Below are 25,389 nucleotides of genomic sequence, written 5' to 3'. Positions count from 1 at the left end.
CGTTCCCATCACCGCCCCCCCCCGGCCCCCGCCGAGCGCGCGCGCGGGCGGGGTGGGGGGGGGGGTGGCGGTGGTACGGCCGCGCAGGCGCGCGAGGCACAGCGGGCGCGCGGGCCGGCCCCGGGGCCTCCATGATGGAGGAGCGAGCGGCCGCTGCGGTCGCCGCCGCCGCCTCCTCCTGCCGCCCGCTGGGCTCCGGCGCGGGCCCCGGCCCGACGGGGGCAGCCCCGCCCTCTGCCCCTGCCCCGGGGCCCGGCCCGGCTGGTAAGGGAGGCGGCGGCGGAGGCAGCCCCGGGCCTACGGCGGGGCCCGAGCCCCTGAGCCTGCCCGGGATCCTGCACTTTATCCAGCACGAGTGGGCGCGCTTCGAAGCGGAGAAGGCCCGCTGGGAGGCCGAGCGCGCCGAGCTGCAGGTGAGCGCCGCCCCGGGACCCCCGACCCCCCGCCCGGCCCTGCCCGGCCCGGCCTCACCCGCCGTCGCCGCCGCCGCCATCTTGGAGCAATGGCCGCCGGGACGGCCGGCGGGGGGGGGCGGGAGGGGACCGCGACCGGCCCGGAGACGGAGTGAGGGGCCGTCCGAGGGGGGTCCTGAGGGCACCCGGCGGCTCGAGGCGGGACGGGGGCCCCGGGGCGGGAGGGTCCGACAGGGGCCGGCCGAGAGGAGGGGCGCAGGGGACCGGAACCGGCTGGGAGCTGGAGTGGGAGTGAGCGGACCGGCAGACAGGTTCCCTGGAGAGGGACCTCGGGCCCTGAGGGGAGCCCAGGAGAACTCAGCGGAGAGTGGTGGGAGGAGTTGGGGGGGTCTCGTTGGGAGTGAGCAAAAGCCCGAAAGGTGCCGCTGGGCTCCCACCCCCGTCCCCGACTAGGTGAGGGTTGGAGGTGGAACTTGATGGGCTTCGGGTGGGAGAGAGGGGGCGTCGGGGGAACTTGGGAGCCGCCGAGGGCGAGAGTGAGTCGAACGGGGATCTGGCCTGAGTGGGGAGAGGAAGTCAGGGAGCCTGGGACCGGGTGTGTTTTCAGAGCATTTGGACTGGGGGTGGGGGGAATGAAAGGTGCCTGTATGAGGACTCGGGATGAGAAGAGGGCCTCGGGGGGTCCCAGGAGGAAAATGTGTGCCCTCCCCTCTAAGGACGAAACTTTGGGGAGCCCGGCATGTGTGGCTGTCGACTGTAGGGTGGGGTGCCGGGAGTGGAAGCATGGACAGGGCCGGGACTTGCTCTAGGAGCCTGTATGTAAGAGCTGCAGAGCGGAAACTCCAGTTTGGGGGATGCGGAGGAGTGCGGCGGGCAATGGCCTTGAGATGGGAGGTGTGTATAGGATGTCAGGTGGAGAACCCTGGACTGGAGTGCGCTGGCGTCCAGCGTGGAGATAAGGGGACCTGGGATGGAGACAGGAGGACTTTGAGGGGGGGGTACCTGGAGGGTGGCAGGGGGAGGATTTGGCAGTAGGCAGACAGCGTTGAAGAAGCATCTCAGAAGGACTCTGGGAGGAGATGTGTTTGTGGAAGTTTCTGGGAAAGGACCCCATGGTTTGTGGAGTAGCTTGGGAGAGGAGTGTGCTTTGGGACGATGTTTGTTAGAGCCTGAGGAGTTGGGCTGGGTTTCGTGACCTTGAGAAGTGTAGGTCTGTTTGCGGAGCGTCTGGAGGATGGAGCATCAGAGTTGTGAGGATTTGAAGGGATCCAGGGATGGGCCACGAGGACTCTGAGGGTTCCTGGGCTGGGGTATAATTAGCAGAAGCCGGTATCTACTTCTAGCAGCCCAATTTTCCCCTTCTGGTTCCCGGTTTCCTGTCTAGTTGATATGGGGACCCCAAATAAATAACCGATTAGAATTTTGTCCAGAGGGTGAATGAAGAGAGCATTCTACACCCCCCCCCCCCCTGCCACTAGGGATCTTAGCTGTGTGGTAGCTGAGGCTTGGCATTGAGGTGGGAGAGGAATCCTTATGTAAGCACCCCTCACTTTTGTGTTCAACTCTGTTTCTGGAGCTCTTTCCCAGCATACATCTGGCTAGATGTCAGTACCCCATTATGCAGACCCGGCAGGTGTGCCCTGGCCCTCTCAGCGGCAAGGAGGCAGCTGCTGTTTATTGAGCACATATGAGGGGCTAAGCACTGTAGGTAGCACTTTAGATACATGGTATCATTTATCCTTGCAACATTCTGGGAGGGCGAGTGATTCTATTCCCCCACCCTTGCTTTTTGAGAAAAGAATCCCAAGAGCAAAGGGAGGCCCTGAGGGAGAGTCAGTCGGTGATTGATCTAGGATCACAGCCTGTGGGTGGCAGGGCTGGTCTGTGGGCTTTTAAAAGCCCATGCTCTGTGCCTCTCTGCTGCCCAGTACAGACGAGGAAAATGTTCCACCGAAGCCCAGTGGCCTCCTCAGGATCGGCCAAGCAGTCGTAAGCAGACCTGGGATTGAATCTTGGTCTCTGGGACTTCACACGCCAGTGCACCCTGCAGCACCCGCCGTGCCACCTTCTCGTCCTTGAGACAGACGGGAGAAGAGTTGTGTGTTTATGCCCTCACCTAGTGGCCCTTGGAGTTGGAGAAGAACTTGTGGAGAGCCCCTGGGTAGGCTCTCCCGTGTCCAGGCTGCAGCATCACTTACTGTGAACTTTTGTTTTCTCTTGTTCTGGCACATTAGTAAAAACGCAGAGGTGTCAGAAGTGTGTGTGTGTGTGTGTGTGTGTGTGTGTGTGTGAGTGAAAAGGGAACCCCCCCATCCCTTTCCTGCTCTTCTCTGCAACTGTTCCTGCGAGAAAAGTAGTTCAGCTCTGTGTGTGTAAAACGTGAGGTCACATACGAATCGTTTTGCGACTTTCACACCCGTGCCTTGGTGTTCTTTTCCTGTCCGGACAGAGAACTTTCGTATTATTTTTGATAACTACATTCCGCTGGATGTTTATACTGTAGCTCCTTTAGTTGACCCTTGTTGACAGACTTTTAGCTTCTTTCCTAGAACCTCCCCCACCCCCCGTCAGAAATGGCTGCAGTGATTATCTTTATATTCCTTGTGAGTATAAAGCGGAATAGGTGGGGGCAATGGAAGAACAGCTATGTTTATGAAACGGCGATCGGTTCAGGTTGCCCCCACGGTTCCACACCCCCCCTTCAGCGGCACCTCAGTTTACACACCTTTGCTCGAACACTTAACCGCTTAACAGAGGTGTGACTTCTCTTGTGAGATCCGTGAAGGCCTGGCCCGTGTCCGACTTCTGTGAGGAACCCTGCGTACCTTTTCTCCAAATCGCGGAGTACAGCTGCTCTGGGCACAGGACCCGCTGTGATGTCGCTGTGCTCAGTGAGGGCGTGTGGGGGATGGTAGAACAGGCAGCCCCTCGTGAGGTCCTGCCGGTACCCAGAGATCGGAGCAGGGAGGTGGCATAGATGCCATCTGACAATAAGCAGGACTTTGTCAGATGGGGGATTCCGAGAAGCAGGCAGTGTGGTTTCTGCCCTTCAGAAACTTCCAGGCTGACAGAGGAGGCTAGTTTGCACAAGAGGCTGCAGAGAACTGTGCACACTCACACACAAGTGGAGTTACTTGATTGTGTGGCTCTGCTTGAAGAACCGTGATCTTTTGAATGTAAAAAAGCATAAAATATTTAAATGAAAACGGAAGTTACGGTCATAAGTATTTGTGATTTTATAGATATGTATGTTGTGCATTTAAGGTAAATCAACACAGGATAAACACAAAAGGTCATCTACAAACCCTGTATAGTTTATAGAAGTCTGGCACTTCTGGGGAGGGGAGCTCTCCAAGGACAGGAGGAACCTCTCGGGGGAGTCTCAGATGGATGTTCACGGAGGAGCAGCGATAGGGAGATGTGGGGAGCGTGGTGGCAGCAGAGAAGGTATGGAACTGGCCCCTCCCCACTGCCAGCCTCACTAGGGGCTCGGAGGCATCCAGTGGGGAGGCATTCCTGCCAGGAGCCCCTGGCGCTGGGCAAGGAGGAGTGCAGGAGATACAGGGCTAGGTGGGGCCAGAAGGGAAACAGACAGGACTGGCGGCTGGGACAGAAAGGTCAGCATAGGATACGGAGAAGCATCCATCAGCCCCGGGGAGGACCGAGGTTGCTCAGGCTCCTCGGGAAGCCCTTCCAGTGCCGCCTGGCTGGAGAGAGGGAGCAGCCGAGGGAGAGGCGGCAGCGGCGTCTGGGCACAGTTCTTGGGGGGGGGGGGTGTTCTAACAGTCTGGCCAGGGGGAGTGGCGGTGGGTGAATATGGTGGGTAGAGAACTTCCAGATCCTGGGCTTACCTGCCAGCCCACCAGGGCACTCACAGATCAGGCGGCGCTGGCTGCTGGCATTTTCGGCGGTCGGAGGGACCGGCTACCAACACTTCCCCTTTCAGTGGGATTCCACTGAGTTGGTTCACTTCAACCACATGTTTCTGGTTCTTTCTTCTCCCTTCTTTGCCAGGGGAGCTGGGAAGGGGACAACAGAGAAGAGTGGGCTAAGTCAGGTTCTCGCACCATAATGAGGAGAAGAGAGATCGGGGCTTGCTGTGGTGAAAGCAAGGAGATAAAGGGGCCCAGCCCAGCAAGTGTGAGGGCCTTGTCTGCTCTTGACTTCCCTTTCTCCCCACAGACTGAGTCACCTGTGTTATCAGTCCTGCCTCCTTATTACCACAAATCCACTAACCCAGCCCCCCTTCCTCGTCTGGGCCACTGTCATTTCTCCCTGGGATTTCTGGGACTGCCTCCTGTGACTGGCCTTTAGCTTCGTGGGCATCCCACCCACCCAACCCCCCAGCCATCAGTTCTCTGCAATATAGCTGGAATTGTCTTTGTAACATGCACTGATTACATCTCTCCTTTGCTTAAAACCCTTCCGTGGCTTCCCCTGTGCTCTTAGGACAACATTTAAACTCCAGCTTGGTGTGCGGTTCTTTCTCGGGCCTACAAGCCTCTCTGCCTTTCCTCACTAACCCTGTTACACGTTCTCATGCGGCCGTACTGGCCTTTTTAGCGTTCCATAAGCCTGCCATGCAGCTCTTGTCTCTGTCCTCTGCCAGCAGCACCTGCCACTCCCCTGGCCACCTTCTAACAGCCTTCAGGTCTTGACTGAACTGTGCTGCTTAACCTCCAGGAGCGGGTTGGGTGTCCCTCCTCCCATAACACCCTTTGCTTCCTCACTGTGCCTAGTCACACCGTATGTTGGTTGTCCATGCTCCTGCTTGTCTCCTGCGCCATACTGAGAGCTCTGTGAGGCCAGGAACCACTCATCTTCTCCATTACTGGCCAGTGGCTCACGTAGGACCTGGTTGTCCAGGCAGTCACCAGTGCTGGATGTCGAACGGACGTAGGCGTTCAGCAGGCTGTCCTGGCGCTGGGAAGTAGAAGGCTCACTACGGAAGCCCCAGAGGGTAGGGAGGACAGTGAGGAGGTAGTAACTGGGGGCTTATGTTTGGTGATTGAGCTTTTCTTCTCCACCTTCTAAAGTGACTGGACAGGGTGGATTTGGGTGAAAAAGGACAGAAATTCAGACTGCTAAGATGGTGACCACATGTGAGTCTGCCTGTCTGGCCTTAGGTATTTATGCGCGTATGTGTTGATTTAAAGTGTAGAGAGAGAAAAGTGTTCAGAAGGGGGGAAAAGTCCATTGCCTCAATGGACAGATGGGTTTTTTTTTCCCCCACAGCATACCTGGTGACGTATAGCGATCTGTTCATTATTTTTCCCACACCCCCTTCTGGAATGTGCAGTCCATCTTGTTCAGTGCTGCGTCCTCTATCTGCTCTTGTACCTGATCCACAGTTGGGGCTCAGTAAATATTGGTGTCGTAAATGAACGAGTGCATGATATTTTCGTCTTACATCAACGCACGTATATTCCTTTTTATTTTCTTGAAGGAAGCCTACATTGCAGTTATGCCTGTAGGCTGCGTCCCCGGAAGTGGACCTGTCAGGACAAAGGGAGTGTGCCTTTGACATTTTTATAGATATGGCCGAATTGCCCTCCAGGAAGTGTGCATCGATGTATGACCCCACCAGAGGTATATGAGTGCCCGTTTCCCGGCCAGAGCCAGGCATTAATTAGCACATGCTCAGTTCTCAGCTAACCTGAGGGAGAGACCTGGTCCCTGGAGCAGGACCAAGGCCATAGTAGGCTTGCAGGCACAGAGCTGTGCCACACTCCGAAGTGCCCGGGCAGGTAGGTCCTCTGGGCCCTTCGAGCCTCAAGGAGAGGGAGAGAGTGTGGGTGGGCATCTGAGAGGCTGCCAAGAACCTAGAGTCCTAGAGCCGGGCTTTGAGAATGGGCACGGCCTGGAAAAGGTGTCTGTGGCCAGACCCCGGGGCTTCTTGGAGTCATTGAAGTTCTCCAACAAGCACATGATGTTTGGGGATTGGCTCCAGGAAGATGCAGCTGCCTGTGGGGGCAGGAGGCCTGTAAGCCACGGATATCTCTTGCTTGATGGGGCTTGGGTCTTAAAGAATTGGGCCCATTTCAGCGTTGCGGAAGAACGGACAGGGAGAATAAAAATAATAAGAGGTAGGAGCCGGCATTTATTAGCCCTTCTTCTGTGCTAGGCCTCGGACTGAGAAGAACTTAACACATGAGGGGCAGGCACTCTCGTGAGCCCCATTTTCTAGAAGGGGAAATGGAGGCTCAGAGAAGGCCGATGACCTGCCTAAGATCATGCAGCAAGTAAGTGGCCGAGCCCGGCCTGGAGCTCAGGCTGTCCCAGCCTGTAACAGTGGAGCACTTGGGGAGAAGCCAGGGTTGAGCCCTGCTCTCAGGGCTTTGGCACAGGACTTCTGGAACATGGTCAGGGGCCAGGATCCTGCCTCGAAGGCCGTTGGCCCAGTGTCTCCAAAAGACCTGTTGACAGACCAGAGCAGACTGGGGTAGCCCATGCCAGCAGACGGTGTGAAGTGGTTGGCAGGGGCCCTGGGTAATGTCTGTGGCATGTCTCGCTCACCCTGGGCAGACTCCAGTGGGACGCTTGGTCCCCGCGGTGGGGGTTGGGTGGTAAAGCTTTTGCATTGGAGCGGGAGCGGGAGCTGAGCTGAGCCACCCACTCTTGTCCCTAAGCTCCCGAAGTAGCTTCCTACGCCTCCCAGAGACAGATGCTCTGGTAGAAATAGTGAGACACCACCTCCACCAGCAACCTAGGGGACAGCACCTGCCTTAGGGTGGGGGAGAAGGAGCCCGGGGCTCTTCGTGCCTACCTCCCCCACCTTCATCCCCTATCTGACTTCTCCCCAAAAGGCAGGGGCCAAGTTACCCATTTTAATTTTAAGGGTTAAGGACTCCTCCTCAGCTCTTTCATGGTGGGTCACATGGCAGGGGACTCTGGAAACAGATCCAGCATGCCCTGTCACTGCTCCATTGAATCCTGGCTCCGGGTCTTCACGCCTGAAGAAGTGGCTGCTGCATGTCATTGTTGGGGTGGGGGTGGGGGCTGGAGCTGATTGTCCTTGAGTGAGTGAGGGACACACATCAGTGAGCCTGAGCCCTGCTGTCTTCCTGTTCCCTTCTATCCCCCCCAGGCTCAGGTGGCTTTCCTCCAGGGAGAAAGGAAAGGGCAAGAGAATCTCAAGACAGACCTGGTGCGGCGGATCAAGATGTTGGAATATGCACTGAAGCAGGAAAGGTGAGCCCTGCTGTCTGGGTGCCCAGGGAGGTTTGCAATCCGGCGTTCTCTTCCCCATCACCCAATACTGTGTGATTCTAGCGCAGGGAGACAGAACAAGACACGGTAGGTGGAGTTCAGGATTAGCGCTAGTAACAATATTCATAATGATGGTGGCCCCCGCTGTATGCTCATTGCCTCATTGACCCCTTCCAGTCACCTCATGGGTACAGGTGAGGCTTCCAGAGGGGAAGGACTTCTTCAGGGACTCCTGGAGCTGGGTAGCACCACAGTCTGCCTGACTCCAAAGAGTGGGTTCTTCATAATGCCGTGTGTGGCTTCTTCCACCAGGGCGGCTTCCTAAAGGTGGAGTGAGGTGGGAGTGGGGAGGGGGCTCAGCTTCAGTGGTCAGGGAGTGGACTGTGGGAGGCCCTGGGATCTGGGATCCCTGAGGTGAGTGCTGGCCCTGTCTACTCCTCTGCATCTGTCATCCGTTGATCATTTGCTCTTCTAGGGCCAAATACCATAAATTGAAGTTTGGGACGGACCTGAACCCAGGGGAGAAGAAATCAGAACCAGCAGAACAAGGTACCCACCTGCAGATCCGCCCGACTTGCCCACCCCCCAAAACGGAGCTCAGTGTGGTGGAGTTGCGTGGAGTTGGGCCACCTCTTTCTTACTTCGCTCCACAGAAAGCAGACTTGCCCGGGGGGCTGGGGAGGGCTTGAACTTCACTCACCCCCTTCACGGGCTGCTCTGCAGGGCCCCCGAGTGGGGAGGGGGCTGGATTGCGGTGAAGAAGGCCAGTCCTGCCTTCTGTCCCTCTGTGACACAGACGGACACTGTCCCTAATATTCTAAGCTCCTTGTTCACCAACAAGTAGATAGGGCAGGTGTTCCAGGTAGAGGGACACGTGTACGGAAGTGTGGCGATGTGAGAGAGGGGACGAGGAGTTACTGGGTGTGACTGGAACAGGTGGTGTGGGACAGTGGAGGTGAGGGGCCGGGCGACCCATCAAGGCCTTCAGGGCTGGGTTAACAGTGATTTTGTTGTTTATATCAGACCCCTCCCACCAGGACTGGAGTCCTAGAGGGCAGGGGTCTTTGTAGTCCGGGCACCTAGCCAGGTGCCTGGTAGATGCCCAGTAAGTAGTTGATGAATAAAATAGACGATCTCATTTAATCCTTTCAAGAATCCCGAGAGCTAGGTGCTACTATTATTAACTGATTTTCTCGGAAGAGGAAGCTGAGGCTCAGAGAGGTAAACCAACCTGCTCGAGGTCACACAGCTGGTGAGCGGCAGAGCCGGACTTGAAGTATAGAGTCTGGTTCTGCCTGCTGTCTCACAGCGGGGCCAGCTTCCTGTGTGGCAAAGTAACACAAGTGGATGGGAGTCTGCAGGTCGTCTGGGGGGTCGTTTGGGGAATGACCCCAGGAGAGTAGAGGGCGTGGAGGGGTGAGGGTAGGTTTCAGATGCCCTCAGGCAGGGACTCGGCAGGACATGTGACAGTGACCAGTAGTGACTGAGGAGGGTTTGAGAGTGAGGAAGGTGGAGGAGGTGATGGGTACGTGGCACTGCCCTAAGACAGTCTGCCTCCTTTGTCTCCACTCTCCAGTCTCCAATGGCCCTGTGGAGTCGGTCACCCTGGAGAACAGCCCGCTGGTGTGGAAGGAGGGGCGGCAGCTTCTCCGGCAGTGAGTGTGCAGGACAGGGGTGCCGGGCTGGGGTGGGGAGAGGGACACGTTTGGCTTGGGAGATAAGCCCGAAGACTCCACAGTCCTTCCTGTCCCCCCTGGGGGTGGGACACTGGACTGTCAGGATCCCTGCTGGTCACACTGTGGGTGGAGCCAAGCCTGGGAGGGAGGGAAGACTTGCTGCAGGAGGCAGACGGGGGTGGGGGGGGCCTCCTCTTGGGAAGTGACCCCAGGTATCGCTCACTTAAAAAAAAAAAAAAGAAATTGTAATGTTATGTTTTACTATTAAAGAGATTAGTGTGTTTTTAGAAAACTCATGAAATACCCGGAAACACACACACACACACACAAATAAAATCATTCAGAATTCCACCACCCAAGGACTCTCATGCTCCTGTAAACATTTTGGCGACTCTGGTGGGGCTCTGTGTGTGTGTTTTATAAAAGCAGGCACTCCCCTTCCCCCGTGTTTTCTACTGCATTGTTTTTGTGTTGTGGACGTCCTTCCATATAAATTAGTTAGGTTGCATCATCTTAAGAGCCGTATGCTCGTCTGTCACACAGATAACCATCACTTTCCATAGCCAGGCACTTCTTGCACATTTCGTCGAAGATGGGTCTGTAGTGTGACAAGCGTCAGGAAGATATTTGTCCCTATCCCAGATTTCCTTAAGCCGAATGTCCGGAAGCTTGCTTGCTTACGGGCTTTGTCAGCAGTAATGACAAAACGGTTCTTGTAGGCAGCACTTGGCAGGTGCCGGTTATGTGCCCCTGTACCCACATTGATGCCGACTGTAAATTCTATGCGGTAAATAAACTACCAGTACTCCCCTAACACAGAAAGGCAGGGAGGGCGTGTGTTGGCGGAAGATGACACAGCTGGTAAGTAAGTGGGGGGTCTGAGATGTGACCCCAGAGCCCAACCTTTTCATCACCGTGCTCCCCTGCCTCCCCTCGCGCGGGCGTGCGGGATGAGACAGCAGGTGAAGGCAGGTGTGCTTCCGCGTGTGAGGGGCGGGCTCAGGGCTCCCAAAGGCACCAGGTCGTGGTAAACGTAAAAGGCTTCTGAAGGAGCCTCCAGAGGACCAGATATCCACAGATAGCCGCAATTGATTTTTTTCCTCTATTTGTAACTTTTAGACTAGTCCCAGCTAGCTTCCATTTTTTTTAATTGCGGAAGTAAACACTCATTTGTAGAAGCGAGTAGAGTGAGTTGTAAAGGTTGCTCTTACGTCCCTAACCCCTTATTCCGAAGGTCCGAGGTCGCTGCTAGTGCACTGAGTATGTATCTTTCCAGGCCTCCTGGGGGCACGCTTCAGATATGTTTGTGTGTGGCCTGTACTTGTACACACGTTAATACTTTCTTTTTTTTTTTTTTTTTAAACAAACAAACTCATGAATTCTGTGGCTCACATAACTTGTGTTTTTCGTTAAGCCGCTTACTGTGGCTGTCTTGGCCCTCTGCCTCCTTTATTTTCTGCCTCGTGTCCCCATCAGTCATTCGCGGCTACAGTCGTCCGCGGTGGGCATGTAGCGTGGCCCCTGCGTTTTGGCTCTTCCGTTCGGCATCCCCACTAGCATCTCTGTGACCGCATTGTGCCTGTATGTAAAGGCTTCCCCTGGAAATAGACTCGAAAGTGATGCAGCGGGGCCCGGGGTGTGCTTATTTAACATACAGGCGTGTAGTCTTAAGCTGCTTCTCAAAAAAGCCCATTTGCATCAGCTTCCATCAGATCTAAAGAAGCCAGGAGATGCCTGAGCCGCACTGGTTCTGTCTCCCTGCAGGTACCTGGAAGAGGTGGGCTACACGGACACCATCCTGGACATGCGGTCCAAACGCGTGCGCTCCCTCCTGGGCCGCTCGTTGGAGCTCAACGGGGCCGTGGAGCCCAGCGAAGGGGGCCCCAGGGCCACGCCAGGCCCTGGGGGGCTCAGCGGCGGTGAGTCGCTGCTGGTGAAACAGATCGAAGAGCAGATCAAGAGGTGAGCCCTCACAGGTCTGGTCCTCTGTGGCCCCTCCTCCTGGTGAAGGCCAGTGTCACAAAAGTCAGCAGTGCTCCTGGGTGCTCAGGTGGCCACTTCCTTCCTGGAGCATGTTGTGGGCTGGTTTGTTCCAGAGCCCTTGGTCCCTTCACTGTTCTGGGTCCCCCTGTGCGTCCTCTCCCGTGGCATCGTGTTTGTGCCGATTCGTGCCACAGCTCACGCCCAGCCCGGCCCCCCTCCTGAGGCTCAGGCCTTATGCTGCTCAGCACACAGAGCACCTGCTGGAGGCCGACCCTGGGTGGCGTGCTGGGGCCCAGCGGGGAGCGAAACACACGGCCGCCGCCTGGGGACTTCCTCCTGGTTCCTTCTCTTCTCTGTAGTCGTCACTCGTCAACATAAGTAATTTAACGTTCGGTGATGTTTAATGTTGCAGAGAAAGGTCGGAAGAAAGAAAGATGGGGAAGTGGGCGATGGGGGTGGTTATTCACAGAGGTGACATCTGGGCAGAGAACCGCAGGAAGTGGGAGAGTAAGCCACACAAGTACTAGAAGGAGAATATCCTAGGCAGAGGGAATGGTGATTGTCAGGTCAGAGTTCCACTTGGCGTGTTCAGGAACCCGCAGCGAGGCCAGCATGGCTGCAGCGAGTGAGCACATGGGCTTGTGGTCTGTGGTGAGGCTGAAATCTCGGGAGTCAGATCAAATGGGGCCAGAGCAGCCACGATAGGGAGTTTGGAGTCTACGAGTTGTGGGAAGCCTGTGGTTTGGAGCAGGGCGTGACGCAATCCCATGTGCTGGCCTCCTTCGCGAAGGAGGGGCCGTAGGGCGGGAGCGGAGCCTCCTGGGCCATCCAGGCGAGAGGTGGTGGATGCGGGTGGCGGAGGGGGTGAGCTGGCCAGCCTCTCCGCAGGTTTGCTTTTTAAAGAAATGGATGTGGGGGAGAGGAAGGAAACTAGGGGGTGGCTCTGGGGTTTGGTCCAGCAACGGGAGCAGCGTTGACTAGTAGGGAGGACGAGCAGTGGAAGGGATGGCAAGGGGGCCGTCGAGGGTGGGTGGAGTTCACAGGGCTGGGTCGCCCCCCCAGGACCAGTGCTGAGTCGCCAGCCCGGGGCTCGGCTGGGGGGCGCTGCACTCGGACTCCCCTCTGGCTCACCAGCGCGCAGGCGGGGTTTGCAGGCTGGAGGCGGGCACCGGAGGCTGAGCGGGTGCGGCCAGGGTTGCGGGGGAGACCCGAGTGGTGAGTGGTGGCCGGCAGCCGAGCGCAGACGTGCTCCACTGGGAGGCTGTGCACCCAGGGGCCGGGGAGGGAGCGCTGGACTGGGCAACCCGGAGGAGAGATGTGTCCTCGGAGCGCTAACCACATACCTGGGGGTTGGCAAGGACCCTCTAGAGCATCGGCCTAGTGGCAAGAAAGGAGAATGCTTGCGTTTATCCGAACTTTGAATTCCACCTGCTTTTCTATCCTGGACTCAGGTTTGGCAGATACGTTCTTTGTTAAAGCTTGTCATCCAGTCAGAGGCATTAGACAGTCGGGCCGGAGTGGAAACAGGAGGGGACAGGCTCACTGCTGGCGAGGCTGGCAGCGGGGACACCAGCATTGGCAGAGGGACCGCTTCCTCTTTCCCGCCGGCCGTGTTTGCCACTTGCCTGACCTGCGCCCAGGGTTCTCCCGGCCTGTGGGCAAGGGGGCTGCTTTCTCGGCCAGCTCTCCTGGCTCCGCATGTGCGGGCAGATGTGTGGTTGGGGCCGGGGGCGGGGGCTCGTGCTCGGGGGCTCAGAGCTCAGGGAGGGGGGGCCCAGGGTGCGGTCTGAGCGAGGGTGGTCGGGTCGTGGAGAGTGTGTGTCAGGCGGAGGCTGGGACTGGAGCCCCCTATGTGATTGGGGTCCAGGCTCCTGTGGGGTCACAGTGGGCTCAGCCCTCTTGAGAGCGGGGTCCAGGCTCTGGCCACAGCACCTCGGCGCCCTCCCATCAGCTTCGTCACCTGGCGGGACTAATGCTCCCTCTGCCCCCCTCTCGTGGGCAGGAACGCGGCAGGCAAAGACAGCAAAGAGCGCCTGAGTGGCTCGGTGCTGGAGCAGATCCCCTTCCTGCAGAACTGTGAGGACGAGGACAGCGACGAGGATGATGAGCTGGACAGCGTGCAGCACAAGAAGCAGCGCGTGAAGGTGCGCTCCCCTCGCCTCCCCCCCCCCGGGGGGCCCGCCCACTTTGCAGACCGGCAGCAGAGTGCCCCTGTGGGTGCTCTCGGGGCTCCCTTCCCGGCCCAGTCTGTGTGCGGCCTGACCCTGTCCCTTCCCAGGGCCCGTGTCCCCTCTCCAGCCAAGCCCCTGCCTCGGTGCTGTGTCAGGGCCCGCTTCTTCACCCCCACCCCTATCTTCTCCCATCCTCCTTTCGGTTCCTGAGAGGCCTGAGCTCTCCAGACTGGGCCAGCCATGCACTGCCCTCTCGCAGCGCGCTCTCCCTGGGGCTAGCCTCGGCACCATCGCGCTGAGCTATTTTTGGTGTGGCTGTGGCTCTCTGTCTTTTCCCTCCACAGGCTGTGAGCTCTGCCAGGCAGGGGTTTCCTTGCTCTTCTCTCCCCAGCACCCAGAATGGATGTGGCGGGGCCCCGGGCAGTGCCGGGGCCAGGTTGGGGGTCCCATGGGGGACTTTGTAGGCGCAAGTGTCCGGTCTGCTCTTGTGTCAGGACCTAAGCCCAGGGGCACCGCCTGCAGGGTAGAGTCCAGATCTCAGCTTGGCTTCGTGGTAATGGCTCCCACCCCACTTCACCCCTGCTCCTCAGCTCCCGAGCCATCGTGCTCCTACTGTTTCAGCGGTACTAACCTCAGGCAAGGCTGGGCTCCCTTGGCTGGTAAATGTCAGTTTGGGCCTTCGTGAGCCTAGGCCTGCGCCAGCAGTAACAACGTGGAGACAGAGGTCCAGTCCCTGGCTTGGGGGAGCTTGCGGCCGGCGGCATGCCCATGCAGGGGTGCCTGTGTGTGGCCTTCCCATCAGAACCCCTCCCTGCCGCCTTCAGCCTCACCTTAGCACCCCTCCTCCAGGCAGCCCTCTCTGACCTCTCACCTGCCCTTCCTCCCCTTCCCTCGGCAGGGTTGGAGCCATCTGGACCCGAACTGGTCCTCCCTGCCTGGTGTACCCATGGCTGTGCGAGACCAGCTCTGTCTCCAGAGTCCCCAGTGTGGCTCAGTACAGGGTCCTGCCTGGTGTGGGTGCTCAGGGAACGGACAGAGCCAGCACACTAGAGCTGGTTTACGGGAAAGTCAGGATGGCGCTGGGTCTGGGGCCTCTACCCCTGTTCCTGCTCCCTCCCGCCCCTATTGGGATTTTCACTCCTTTCTCAGCTCTTACCTCATTCTCCTCTGGGAAGCCTGCCCGCTCTGCTCTGCTCCTCCCTGCTCCTCCCAGTGGAGATTATTGCTGACTTTCCATACTCCCTTAGGCCTTTGTGTGTCTGTCACTGCGCTTGTCCTGTGGGCCCTGTGGGGTGGCTCATTGTGCAGGGGTCTCGAGCCCCCAGGGCCACTCTCACCTTGCAGACCTGCAGTGACCAGGCTGATTCCAAAGACCTCCTAGACTCCCGGAGTGGCTGCTGGCCTGGCTGTGTGCCTTTGGGCACGTGATTCTGTCTGAGCTGCAGTTTCAGAATCCCTGCCTCTGGGTTATTGAGGATTTAATTAACATGAGCTCATGCACAGAAAGCCCTTGGCTACACTGGGGCTGGCCGCACCGAGTGCTCGGGCTCGGCGGGCAGAACAGAATTACTCGGGAACCCTCTCTTGTGGACCCTGGAGGACGCCTGTTAGGCTGCCACGCTCCTCTAGAGCTCCAGCGCCCCCATTGCCTCTCTGGGCATGCTGGCTAAACCTGGCCCCCGGGGCTTCCACAGGGAAGGAAGGGGACGTTACCATGTCCTGTCCCTCTGGTCCTCCCACACAGGCCAGAGGCTGGCCCCTCCCGGATGCCTGAGCGGTTTTGACTCCAGTCCCCGCTTGGAGTGCTGAGCCTGTGGGAGGGTCAGCCGCACCCTCGAGGAGCTTGTGGTCTGACTGAGGCTGGCCCTGGGGGTGCCCAGGACTTGGTCTAGTCAGGGAACACTTAGGAGGGAGAAGCGTCCTCGGAAGAGGTGGTGTTCGAGGCGGTGGTGGTCAGAGTGCCAGTGCTGGGGTGGGGTATGTTCTTAAGCCAGCATTTAAAGCAGAAGTGTTCAAAACTGTTAGTGAGAATTCTGGGGCTCCCTTAAGCCATTTTCTGCGGTCTTTGAGGTTCCAAGCACACATCCCTTAGATGGCACTTGGGGTACAATGTAGTGACGTCATGTGTAAGATGTCATTGTAGAAGGCTGTGTGTGAAAGGCATCCATGTGGGGAAATGCAGGTGCCATGCTGCCCCGAAACCCCAAGTCTGGGAAGTCTGGGCTGGGGTCCAGGTGCACGCATCGAGGAACACGAGAGGATTGGTTCCTCTCACCTGCCCCAGCGTTCTGCTTCTCAGGATGGGGGACCCGTGCTGTTTTCTCTTGTTCCAAAAGTAGCGTGCGCTTGTCATAAGAAAACAAAGCTTGAGCCAGCCAAGAAAGTTCTAAGGAAGACTCAGAGAACCCTTGGTAGGCTCACGGTCCAGAGCTGTCTTAGTGTTTCCGGGACGGCTCGGACCGGTACCTGAGGGGAGGGGCTTCACTGCTCAGCATGTTTGCTCGTCATAAATGCTGTAATGATCACTGTTCGCGAGGTGGTCAGGTCACGTGGGACGCTTGCCTGGCGCACTGAATAACGCACAGTGGCTAGCGCCACCGGTCTCCCCGGGCACCTAGACGTTCCCACTTGAATTGTGCGCCTCCATACACACACTTGCACACCTGTGTTTCTCCTCTGCCCCAAAACAGGCTGTATTGCCTTTTTGTCCCTGAGAAGTACCGGTGCTAAAGGGGTGGGGGTGGCGGCAGAGGAGGGAGCAGGAAGAGCCGGGCAAAAGCCAGGAGGAGGGTCCTGGGAGGGGATCATGCGTGCAGGTGGAGGTGGCAGTGAGGGGAAGAGGTGTGCAAAGCCCCGCTGTGGGGTTGGGGGGGCTGGCAGCGCCCTGGGCCTAGTAAGGAGCAACCTCTGAAAGCTCCCAGCAGGGGGAGCACAGCCTCTGAAGTGTGTTAAGGGGAGCCTGCAGGGGAAGGCACTGGGGGAAGGGAAGCGGAGCCTTCGGGGTGGGGGGGGGGCAGGAGGTGTCAGGCAGAGGCTCAGAGCCTCCTGACCTGTCTGGCTTTCTCCACGCCCAGCTGCCCCCCAAGGCCCTGGTGCCCGAGATGGAGGATGAGGACGAGGAGGATGACTCTGAGGATGCCATCAATGAGTTCGATTTCTTGGGCTCAGGAGAGGAGGGGGAGGGCTCCCCGGACCCTCGACGATGCACTGGAGAGGGGACCCACCATGAGCTGGGTAAGCGGAGGGTTTCCTGGCCAGCCTTCCTCCCGGGTGAGCTAGGGGCGCACACAGCCGCCAGCAGCTGCTTCCTGCCCCTGAGGCTCCGCCGGACGGATATGTTTCCTGAGGGGGGTGGCCCAGGAGAGCACGAGGCCCGCACCCTGGTGGCCAGGCCCTCACCCCTCCCCTGGGAAATCCCTGCGGCCATGCAGCAGGCCCAGCTCTTCCTGGAGCAGGGCCTCCAGCCCTCCCTGAGAGCAGCTGATTCTCGGCGGCCCCCAGGGAGGAACAGGATGAGGAGCCGGTGGGGAGAGGCAGACAGGGCAGTGCTGCGTCTTCGTCTCGTTCCGGGACTCCGAGCCGAGAGGCCCTCAGCCGTCACGTAGGACGGCTAGGGACTGAGGCCCCTGCCAGACTGGGACCGCAGAGGGTCCCAGCTCCATCTGTCTCCTCGCCCGTCCCCGACTCCCACCTTGAGCCCTGCACTCTGGGGCCAGCACTTCCTGGCTGCCCCACGTTTGCAGGAGGGGCTGCTAGTGACTGGAACTGGTGGGCAACTCCAGCCCTGTGCTTTTGTCCCCCCAGAAAGCCGGCGGGTCAAACTCCAGGGCATTTTGGCCGACCTCCGGGATGTGGACGGGCTGCCCCCTAAAGTGACTGGTCCCCCTCCTGGCACACCCCAGCCCCGGCCACATGAAGGTAAGAGGCCCCTCCACCCTGGCCTAGTCCCTTGGGGCCCACGGCAGGGTTGGGGGTGCTGCAGAGCTAAGCCCAGGGCTTCTGTGTCCTCAGGGTCAGAGCCTGGCCTCTAGTCTGCAGCCTCCCTGTCGCAAAAGTTCGTCTGTCTGTCTGTCTCCCTCTCTTCTTGTTTGTCCTGCCTTGTCTGTCTGTCTCTCCCTGTCTCTTTCTTTCCAGCTGTGATTCTTGATCTTGTCCTCTCCCTGTCTCTTTTTCTGACTCCTTGCTTATCTCCCTCTCTGCCTTTCTCTGTCTTTCTCTCTCTCTCTCCCTGCCCCTCTCTGCCCCCTCCCTCCCCTACCCCTACCAGGTTCCTTTGGCTTCTCCTCAGACGTTTTCATCATGGACACTATCGGGGGCGGGGAGGTGAGCCTGGGGGACTTGGCAGATCTCACCGTCACCAACGACAACGACCTCAGCTGTGATGTAAGTTCTTGGGGTGCCCCACCCCCTGCGGGCCCTCATTGGGCATCCCACACCAAGCCTGCTCTTGCTGAGCTCTGCCTGCGCTTGGTCCCCTAGCGGGAGGATGCTGTGAGGTCATTCAGCAGCTCACTCTGGTTTACAGAGGGGTGTGGACATGGCCGGGGGTGGGGCTTGAGGGGGTTACTGAGGTGCAGGGCCTGGAAGACACTGCAATGTAGCCAGTGCCCAGCTCCTGCAGGTGACGCTCCCTTCCACCCCAGCTTATGTTCATCTTGAGTCCAGGCCCCCCATGGTCTGGGGGCAGGGCAAGGGGGCACAGCATCTGAGGAAGGGGGCTCTGGGTCGGCACAGTGCAGGGAAGATAGGCTATGCAGGAGATAAGCATTGAGCTGATCTTTGCAGACAGAAACTGAAAAAGCAGGCATGAGTGGGGCTGGTGGGCAGATGGGCCAGGGTGGAAGGAGAGGTCAGGGCCAAGTGTTCGGAACCCAGTACCCCCAGAGTGGCGTCTGGCCATCTGGTAGTTTCTGAATCAGGTGCGTGTGTGCATTTCCCCGTGGCAGAACAGCCACCACAGCTTTTAGCCGGATCTCACGTGGTTGGTGATGCCAGCGAGGTTGGCACTGCTGTGGGATGCTGGGAAGGGGGGCCAGGGTGGAGGCTTTGAGCAGGGGTGTGTGCCCGTGAGGGTGCCACCACACAGTGGCGGAGCCTCTGGCCCTAAAGAGCTAGGGCAGTGGTGATGGCAGACGTGGGGACCGTGGGGGATGCAGCCCACACGAAGGGGCTGGTCAGGTGTGAACCCCATGTTGGGGCAGGACACTGAGTTTTGCCTGATGGTCTGCTCATCTTTGCCAGCTGGCTGCCTCTGGGTCCCCCACAGAGAGCACCACCACCGTCTACCAAGGCATGGGCAGTGTCTCTGGGACCCCCCCCCCAGCGACCTGCTGATTCTGCTCCCCAGTCTCTCCCTACTGTGTGTACCTGTCCCCATTTTCGCTCCCCAGCATGTGCTCTCTCTGCCCTCCTCTTTCCCTGAGAGGCTTCTCTCCTGACCCCTTAGCCTCTCTGCAGCCACCCCCATCTTCCCCGGTCCATGTCAGTTCCCTGCTCTAAACCCTTCCAGGGCTCCGTGTTTCACTCCGGGTGAGATGCAGGTTCCCGAACGTGGCTCCACCCTCAGCTCCTGCCGCTCTGTCCCTTGCTTTCTGTAACCTGGGCCTCCTCTCAGGCTCCGGATCTGCTCCGGCAGCTGCAGGGACTTCGCACATGCAGTGTCCTTCCTCAGTCCCCTCCCCTGACCTGGTTAAGTCCTGCTCCTCTGGCGGCTCCTCAGGAAAGCCTAACTGACTGCCACAGAGGTGGCCAGGCTGCTTGGGTACCTCTTCCCGGTCCATTTTTAATTCCTAGCACTGCTCGGAGTTCACAGGCCTGTGCAATGTGGGGTGATCTGACGGTCTCCCCCAGGCCCCCTCTGACCTGACTGTGTGCCCACATTGCAGCTAGTCCCCGCACACTGTAGGACTCACTGAGTGAGCGAGGCGTGCTGTGGGTAGGGCGCCTGGGGCTGGAGGCCAGTGGCGGGGGGGGGCTCCACGTGGGTCTGGGTGACTTGACATCCTGGATGCCGGTCAGCGTCCGTGGGACTGCGGGGACACTGAGGCAGCTCCCCCCACCCCAGCTCTCTGACAGCAAAGATGCCTTTAAGAAGACGTGGAACCCCAAATTCACTCTCCGCTCACACTACGACGGCGTGCGCTCCCTGGCTTTCCACCACAGCCAGTCTGCCTTGCTCACCGCCTCTGAGGACGGCACGCTCAAGCTCTGGAACCTGCAGAAGGCTGTCACAGCCAAGAAGTGAGGGCGGACACCCCAGGGGGGAGGGTAGGAGGAGGGGGCATGTGGGTTCAGGGTGATGAGGGGCTCCCGGTGACATGCGGCTCCTCTGCCTCCCCCCAGGAATGCTGCGCTAGATGTGGAACCTATCCACGCCTTCCGGGCTCACAGGTAGGGAAGTGCCCCACGGGGGGGGTGGTGTGGTCGCTGGCCTGCTCACTGCTGCACCAGGGGGCCGACGGCCCTCTGCACACGCACACCCTTGCTGCCGGTGCTCCCCAGGCCAAGTGCCCCCGTAGCTGGTTCTCAGCCCAGCCTTCGGAGGAGGAAACGGGTGTGGGGAGTTGGGGGAAGGCAGGTCTGGGTGGCCCAACCAGAGCCCCAGATGCTGAATTCCTTTTGGCCATCCTTGGAAAATCTAGCAGAGGACTTCAGGGTCCTGTGGGGGGGCCTGGGGAGGGGTGAGACTGAGGTTTTCATCTCCCCCTCACCACCTGTGTGCCCTGCAGGGGCCCCGTGTTGGCAGTAGCCGTGGGCAGCAACAGCGAATGCTGTTACAGCGGCGGGGCTGACGCCCGCATCCACAGCTGGAAGATTCCAGACCTCAACATGGACCCCTACGACGGTTATGGTGAGGACAGCTCACCCCCCCCCCCAGTGGGGGGAGCATGGAGCAGCGTGTTCAGCATGTGACAGGGGTCGGACAGGCTGAGGCAGGAAAGAGGTGGTGTGGGGGGACTGCCCCCCAGAGGAGCTGGTGGGTGAGCTGACTCAGAATCCCCACTGGGGCCCGGGATCAGCCCATGCAGAGGCGCGGCGGGCCCGGGCAGTGCCTTCCAGCGCTGAGCGCAGGGAGGCGGCGAGCGGAAGTCGAGCAGGGAAGAGGGGAGAAGTTAGTTGGGCCAGGTTGTAGGGAGTCTGCGCTTGGTCTTTGGCGCACCTTTAATAGTTAAGTGGAGAAGAGATCACACTGTGATTTCTGTCCAGTGTCTGTCCCCTGCCTCGTGACGCCTCTTTCAGTAACTCTCTTGATGACCTGCACGGTCCTGTGCAGCATTTTGTCATGGCGGAGTTTAGAGGTCTGTCTTCCCTCGAGGAACACACGCTGTTTCCCCAAGAACAGTCCGACCCTGTGAAAGGTCAAGGGTCAGTCCCAGGTAGTATGTGCTCTGGGCCATGCAGGCTGCCTCACACTGGGGTCAGCAGGGCCTGACCGAGCGGCCTCTGTGGACTTGAGTGACCAGGGAAGCAGGGCTTGTGCCCCGGGGCGGGAAGGGCGGGAAGGGCTGCAAGGAGCACGGGCCGGGCCGGGCCGGGCCGACCCACAGGGCCCAGGCTGCAAAGGGTCTTGGGGCCACAGGGCCACCACTGTTCCTTCTCTCCCTAACTAAGTCCTAAAAATCGTGTACCAACTGCCTGCTTTGTGCCAGGTACTATTGTGGGTGCTGTGGGGTTGGCAGCGAACCGGGGGGACTCCCTGCCCTCTGAGCTTGCATTCTGGGTTGCCTTCAGAGTCCTAAAATCTTCCCAGAAGCGCCAGTGGTCAGAGTGTGAGCAGCTAGCTGGGGCACGTTCCAGTGGTGACAGCTCTGAGGCCCTGAGGAAGCTGGGTGAATGGGTGGCCCCAGCCCGGCCGCCTGGCTCCCAGCAGAGTTGGTGCTCTCGAGCTGGCCAGGTTGGGGCTGGCGGCCCTGACGTAGCCCGTTTCCTCCCGTTGGTGTGTCCAGACCCGAGCGTGCTGAGCCATGTCCTGGAGGGCCATGGGGACGCTGTATGGGGCCTGGCCTTCAGCCCCGCCTCCCAGCGCCTGGCCTCCTGCTCGGCCGATGGCACCATCCGTATCTGGGACCCCAGCAGCAGCCCAGCCTGCCTCTGTACCTTCCTCACAGCCAGCGGTGAGTGGGGGGCTCAGGCCTGGGAGGGACGCCGACACCTCACAGAGGACTTGGGTAGAGCTGGAGGCCCCAGCAGGAGCGTGACTCCTGATGAGGGCCCAGGCTTCCCAAGTCCCCTCCCGCAGCCCCCAGGCAGGACCAGGCCTGTTAAGCAGCCTTCCCTCCCCTCTGCCCTCAGATCATGGGATCCCCACCTCAGTGGCCTTCACCAGCACCGAGCCTGCCCACATTGTGGCCTCCTTCCGGTCCGGCGACACTGTCTTGTATGACCTGGAGGCTGGCAGCGCTCTCCTCTCGCTGGAATCCCGGGGGAGCAGCGGTAAGAGGGGCCCCAGGGCCCCGGGCTGGTATCTGAGTGCCTCCAAGGCCCCAATCCCTCCTGTGGCTTTGGTGACCCGACATCCAGTGAGCAGAAGACGGCTTCCCTACCCCCCCCCCCAGGGGTTCTGGGTGGGAAGGAGATAGAGTCCCACCTGCCACCCTTGTGGCTAGCACGGGGTTCCCGGGAAGGCTGAGGGAAGAGAGATCATAGGGACTCGCCTGTCAGGCCTCTTGGCAGAGTGGACGGCCCCTGTGGGTGGCTGTACCCCGTCTTGGGCCACCCCCGGCAGGGCACGGTGCCTGTCTTACAGATGAAGCACTGTGGGCCCGAGCAGGAGAGAGCCAGGCAGGGGGCAGGGCTGTGGGACCGTGGTTCTCCTCTTGTCTTTGTCCTGGTCTCCCTGATTGCCCCCATGTCCTTCTGTCCTCCTTGCCTTCCAGGCCCAACCCAGATCAACCAGGTGGTGAGTCACCCGAACCAGCCCCTCACCATCACCGCCCACGACGACAGAGGCATCCGCTTCCTGGACAGCCGGACAGGTGAGGCCCTACCTTCCCGGTGCCCGCTCACTTGTGCTTGTGGGGGGCTGCCCAGGTGACAGAGCTCCTGGTGCCCACATTGCAGGCTCTCGGTGTCCCGTCTGGGCCTTCGCCTCCCCAGGCAAGGCAGCGAGGGAAAGTAACCTGCCACTCACCCTCTCTTCCCTCAGGGAAATCTGTGCACTCCATGGTAGCTCACCTGGACGCGGTCACCTGCCTCGCCGTGGACCCCAACGGCGTGTTCCTGATGTCGGGAAGTAAGTCGGGACCCTCCCAGGCTTCTAAGGAGCAAGGGTGTGTGGGAGCGGAAGAGGAGGAGACGTGGGCACTGGTCACGAGGGAGTCCTCCCGGGCTCCCTGAGGTGGGGGAGCAGAGCCCCCTGGGGACATTTGCCTACATCTCAGTTCATCCAGATAACCCTCTCGGGTGGGCGTGTTGTACTCACCGTGCACATGTGGAAACAGGCTTAGAGAAGCGACGTACTTTGTCTCAGCGAAGTGGGCTGGTTGTAGGAATGAAGTTGGGGTCCGTCTGAGTCTCCGTGCCCACGGGATCTTAGCATTCAGGAGCACGTGCTCTCTGTGGATGAGGGCACTGAAGCCCAGCTCCTGCGCAGCTGTGCCTCCAAAGGATGGGGTGGGGTGTGGGCCGATGGAGAAGGGCGGTAGCTGCCCAGGGAGGTGAGGGCGGTGCACAGCTCCTCAGGGAGGCCACGGGCAGGGGGCCTCCTTCTACTCTCCTCTGCTCGCCGTCAGAGCTTGTGGGAGGTGACGAGTGAGTGAGCACACGGGATGGGGACCCATCGTGGCCTGTTATTCATCTGCCCTGTGACAGTAGCAGCTGTCTCCAGGGATGGTGGTAGAGGGGGCGGTCAGTGAGATCGAGTCTGGGGCAGAGAGGCTTTGGGACAGGGCCCAGGTCCCCCCTGTGAGGGACCTACAGAGCCGGCCTCCACCACAGCCAGCCTGATCCTTCCAACGCTTAAGTCAGGCCGTCTCCATGGGTGGCTCGTGCCTCAAGCCCCCGCCCTGTCTGCTCCCCTCTGTCTGCCCTCCCCCCGCCCCCATGTCCCTGCTCAGGCTGCTCAGCCACACCCACCTCCTGCCAGTCCTCAGAACCTTCCCTTGGCCCACCCTGCTGCCTGCCGGACTCTTCCTCCTGATACCCCCTTGGCCGTTCTGTCCTCACGCTGACCAGTGCCCACAGTGCTGCTGACCCCCCTGGCATGATTCATCTGCTTTCTTGTTTACTCTCTACCACACGGGAATGTCAACGGCCCCGGGGCGGGGGGGTTGGCCTAGCGTGTTCGCTGTGCCCCCAGGGCCCAGGGCACACTCGGCAGCTCGGTGGACGCCTGGCAGGCTGGGCCGAGGTGGGTGAACAGGCCGGAGCCCTCACCCAGTGCCGAGGCCAGCTCCTCCAGAGGCTGAGCTTCAGAGGGGCCGGGGTGCGTGCTGGGGGACAGCCCTTTCCGCTCCCACACCTGCGCAGGCCACGACTGTTCCCTGCGTCTGTGGAGCCTGGACAACAAAACGTGCGTGCAGGAGATCACGGCCCACCGCAAGAAGCACGAGGAGGCTATCCACGCTGTCGCGTGCCACCCCAGCAAGGCCCTCATTGCCAGCGCTGGTGCCGACGCCCTGGCCAAGGTCTTCGTATGATGCCCACCTGGCCCCGCCCTGGCTGCCGCGCCGGCTGGGGAGCGGGGCCGGGCAGGTGGCACTGAGGTGAGAGGCTGGACAGGAGGGAGGCTTGGTCTGGGAGGGCAGAAACCCCCTGCCGCCTCACCCCGAATGGGACTTCAGACACGTCCCTTTGCTCGGCCCTTCTAGAGGGTGCCATGTCCCAAGGTGGTAGTCGAGGCACCTCGTGAGAATCATCGAGGTAGCAGCCCCTGGGCATCGAGAGAGGGGGCTGAGGCGGCCTGAGCTCTTGGACCTGGGGTGTCATGCTCCAGTCTCCCTTCCCTTCTGTCTACCTCAGGTGACTCCCAGCCTCAGTCTGGAGGCCTGGAGGCCCGGCCTCTTCCCGCCTGCCTGGGAGCCTGGTGGTGCTAACGGCCCTTTCCCCAGGAGGCCGACCCCACGGCCTGTCCTTCCCCAGGCATCCAGCCTGGGGAGCAGCCTCCTTCAGGAATCACCCTCTGGGATGGCCTCGGGGAGTTTCCTCTCTGTGCCCTGCCACCCAGTCCTGGTATCGGAGCCGCCTTCTCGGGTGCAGCACAGCCGGGGCTGGGTGTCCTTGGGGATCAGCTTTTCCAAGACGCCAGAAGGTGCCAGGTTCTCTCTTTGAACCCCTGACCCCCCTTCTCCATCTTCCCAGACCTGAGTGGGAGCTGTGCTGGGAGGAGCCCCAGGCGCCCCTGCTCTGGGTCCCCTGGGAAACCATGGAGCCAGCTGGACCCTGGGCTGCCCTCAGGGGGAGTGCCCGGCCTGGCCCACCCCACAAGCACGCCCAGTCCCCCATCCTCCCCTCCAGTTCCCTCAACACAGCTTTCCAGACACTACCCAGCGTCTCCAGGGCCAGTAACTGCCTGGGGAGCAGGTGATGCCCTCGGGGGAGGCGCCCACCCCTACCTCCCCCACCGCTCCCAGCACTCCTCCAGGGGCAGCCCCCCAGCCCCCATGGGGTCACCCATGGGGAGAGATGGCCTTCTCTTGCCCCTCCCTAGGGCATGGAGGCTGACGGGGTCCCCCGGGTCCCCCACAACTCCCTGTATATCTGTATAAATAAATGGGATGTTAATGGAGCCCTGCCCCCCACCCCCCATGTTGTTATCACTGTGTGATAGTCTGTGTCTCCTCTCCTGGTCCTCCACTCTCTTCCTCTATTTATTTCACTCTCTTTTTTGGGTTCCACCCTGAGCCCTCGGGCCCCCTTCCAGGTTCCTGTTTATAAGCCCCCGTCCTCTCTGCCCTGGACTTGGATGTGAAACTTGTCTCAATAAACCCTTTGGAGTAA

At 59.9% G+C, this 25,389-nt stretch overlaps 2 protein-coding genes across 6 annotated transcripts in view; one reads left to right on the top strand and one right to left on the bottom strand.

Moving 5' to 3' along the window:
- FKRP (fukutin related protein) overlaps nt 1-3,274 on the bottom strand; it is an 11,438-nt gene extending 8,164 nt beyond the window's left edge. The window contains exon 1 of one of the 3 annotated variants that reach the window (XM_078063796.1): nt 3,158-3,274. The gene's annotated coding sequence lies outside the window, so the exon portion shown is untranslated. Of the gene's footprint in view, nt 1-471; nt 524-3,157 lie in introns of those variants that run through there. The other 2 variants (XM_036114013.2, XM_036114017.2) reach the window with 2 other exon arrangements.
- Nucleotides 109-25,389, top strand: STRN4 (striatin 4). 3 transcript variants are annotated; one of them, XM_036114012.1, is made up of 19 exons: nt 275-413; nt 6,538-6,655; nt 7,501-7,604; nt 8,098-8,171; nt 9,199-9,277; nt 11,063-11,260; nt 13,284-13,425; nt 16,527-16,686; nt 17,257-17,370; nt 17,720-17,835; nt 19,517-19,692; nt 19,795-19,842; nt 20,181-20,302; nt 21,399-21,566; nt 21,745-21,885; nt 22,329-22,427; nt 22,598-22,684; nt 23,920-24,155; nt 24,412-25,389. In XM_036114012.1, the coding sequence occupies exons 2-18, from the start codon at nt 6,647-6,649 to the stop codon at nt 24,087-24,089; spliced, it is 2,007 nt and encodes a 668-aa protein (XP_035969905.1). In that variant the 5' UTR covers nt 275-413; nt 6,538-6,646; the 3' UTR covers nt 24,090-24,155; nt 24,412-25,389. The 3 variants fall into 3 exon arrangements, with proteins under 3 accessions (XP_035969903.2, XP_035969902.2, XP_035969905.1); XM_036114010.2 differs by lacking the exon at nt 6,538-6,655 and having other exon boundaries at nt 109-413; nt 17,741-17,835; XM_036114009.2 differs by lacking the exon at nt 6,538-6,655 and having other exon boundaries at nt 110-413.

The sequence above is a fragment of the Halichoerus grypus genome, chromosome 15 (genome assembly GCF_964656455.1).
Source record: "Halichoerus grypus chromosome 15, mHalGry1.hap1.1, whole genome shotgun sequence".
Taxonomy (NCBI): Eukaryota; Metazoa; Chordata; class Mammalia; order Carnivora; family Phocidae; genus Halichoerus; species Halichoerus grypus.
The sequence above is the reverse complement of the archived record's forward strand: the minus strand, read 5'-3'. Positions and strand labels throughout refer to the sequence as shown.

Bases quoted from the DNA above. Each gene is read 5' to 3' on its own strand.
- STRN4 (XM_036114009.2), top strand. From the start codon at position 132: ATGATGGAGGAGCGAGCGGCCGCTGCGGTCGCCGCCGCCGCCTCCTCC. The intron at 17,371-17,719 runs GTAAGAGGCCCC...TACCCCTACCAG, and splicing joins CCAGCCCCGGCCACATGAAG to GTTCCTTTGGCTTCTCCTCA. The intron at 19,693-19,794 runs GTGAGGGCGGAC...GCCTCCCCCCAG, and splicing joins AAGGCTGTCACAGCCAAGAA to GAATGCTGCGCTAGATGTGG.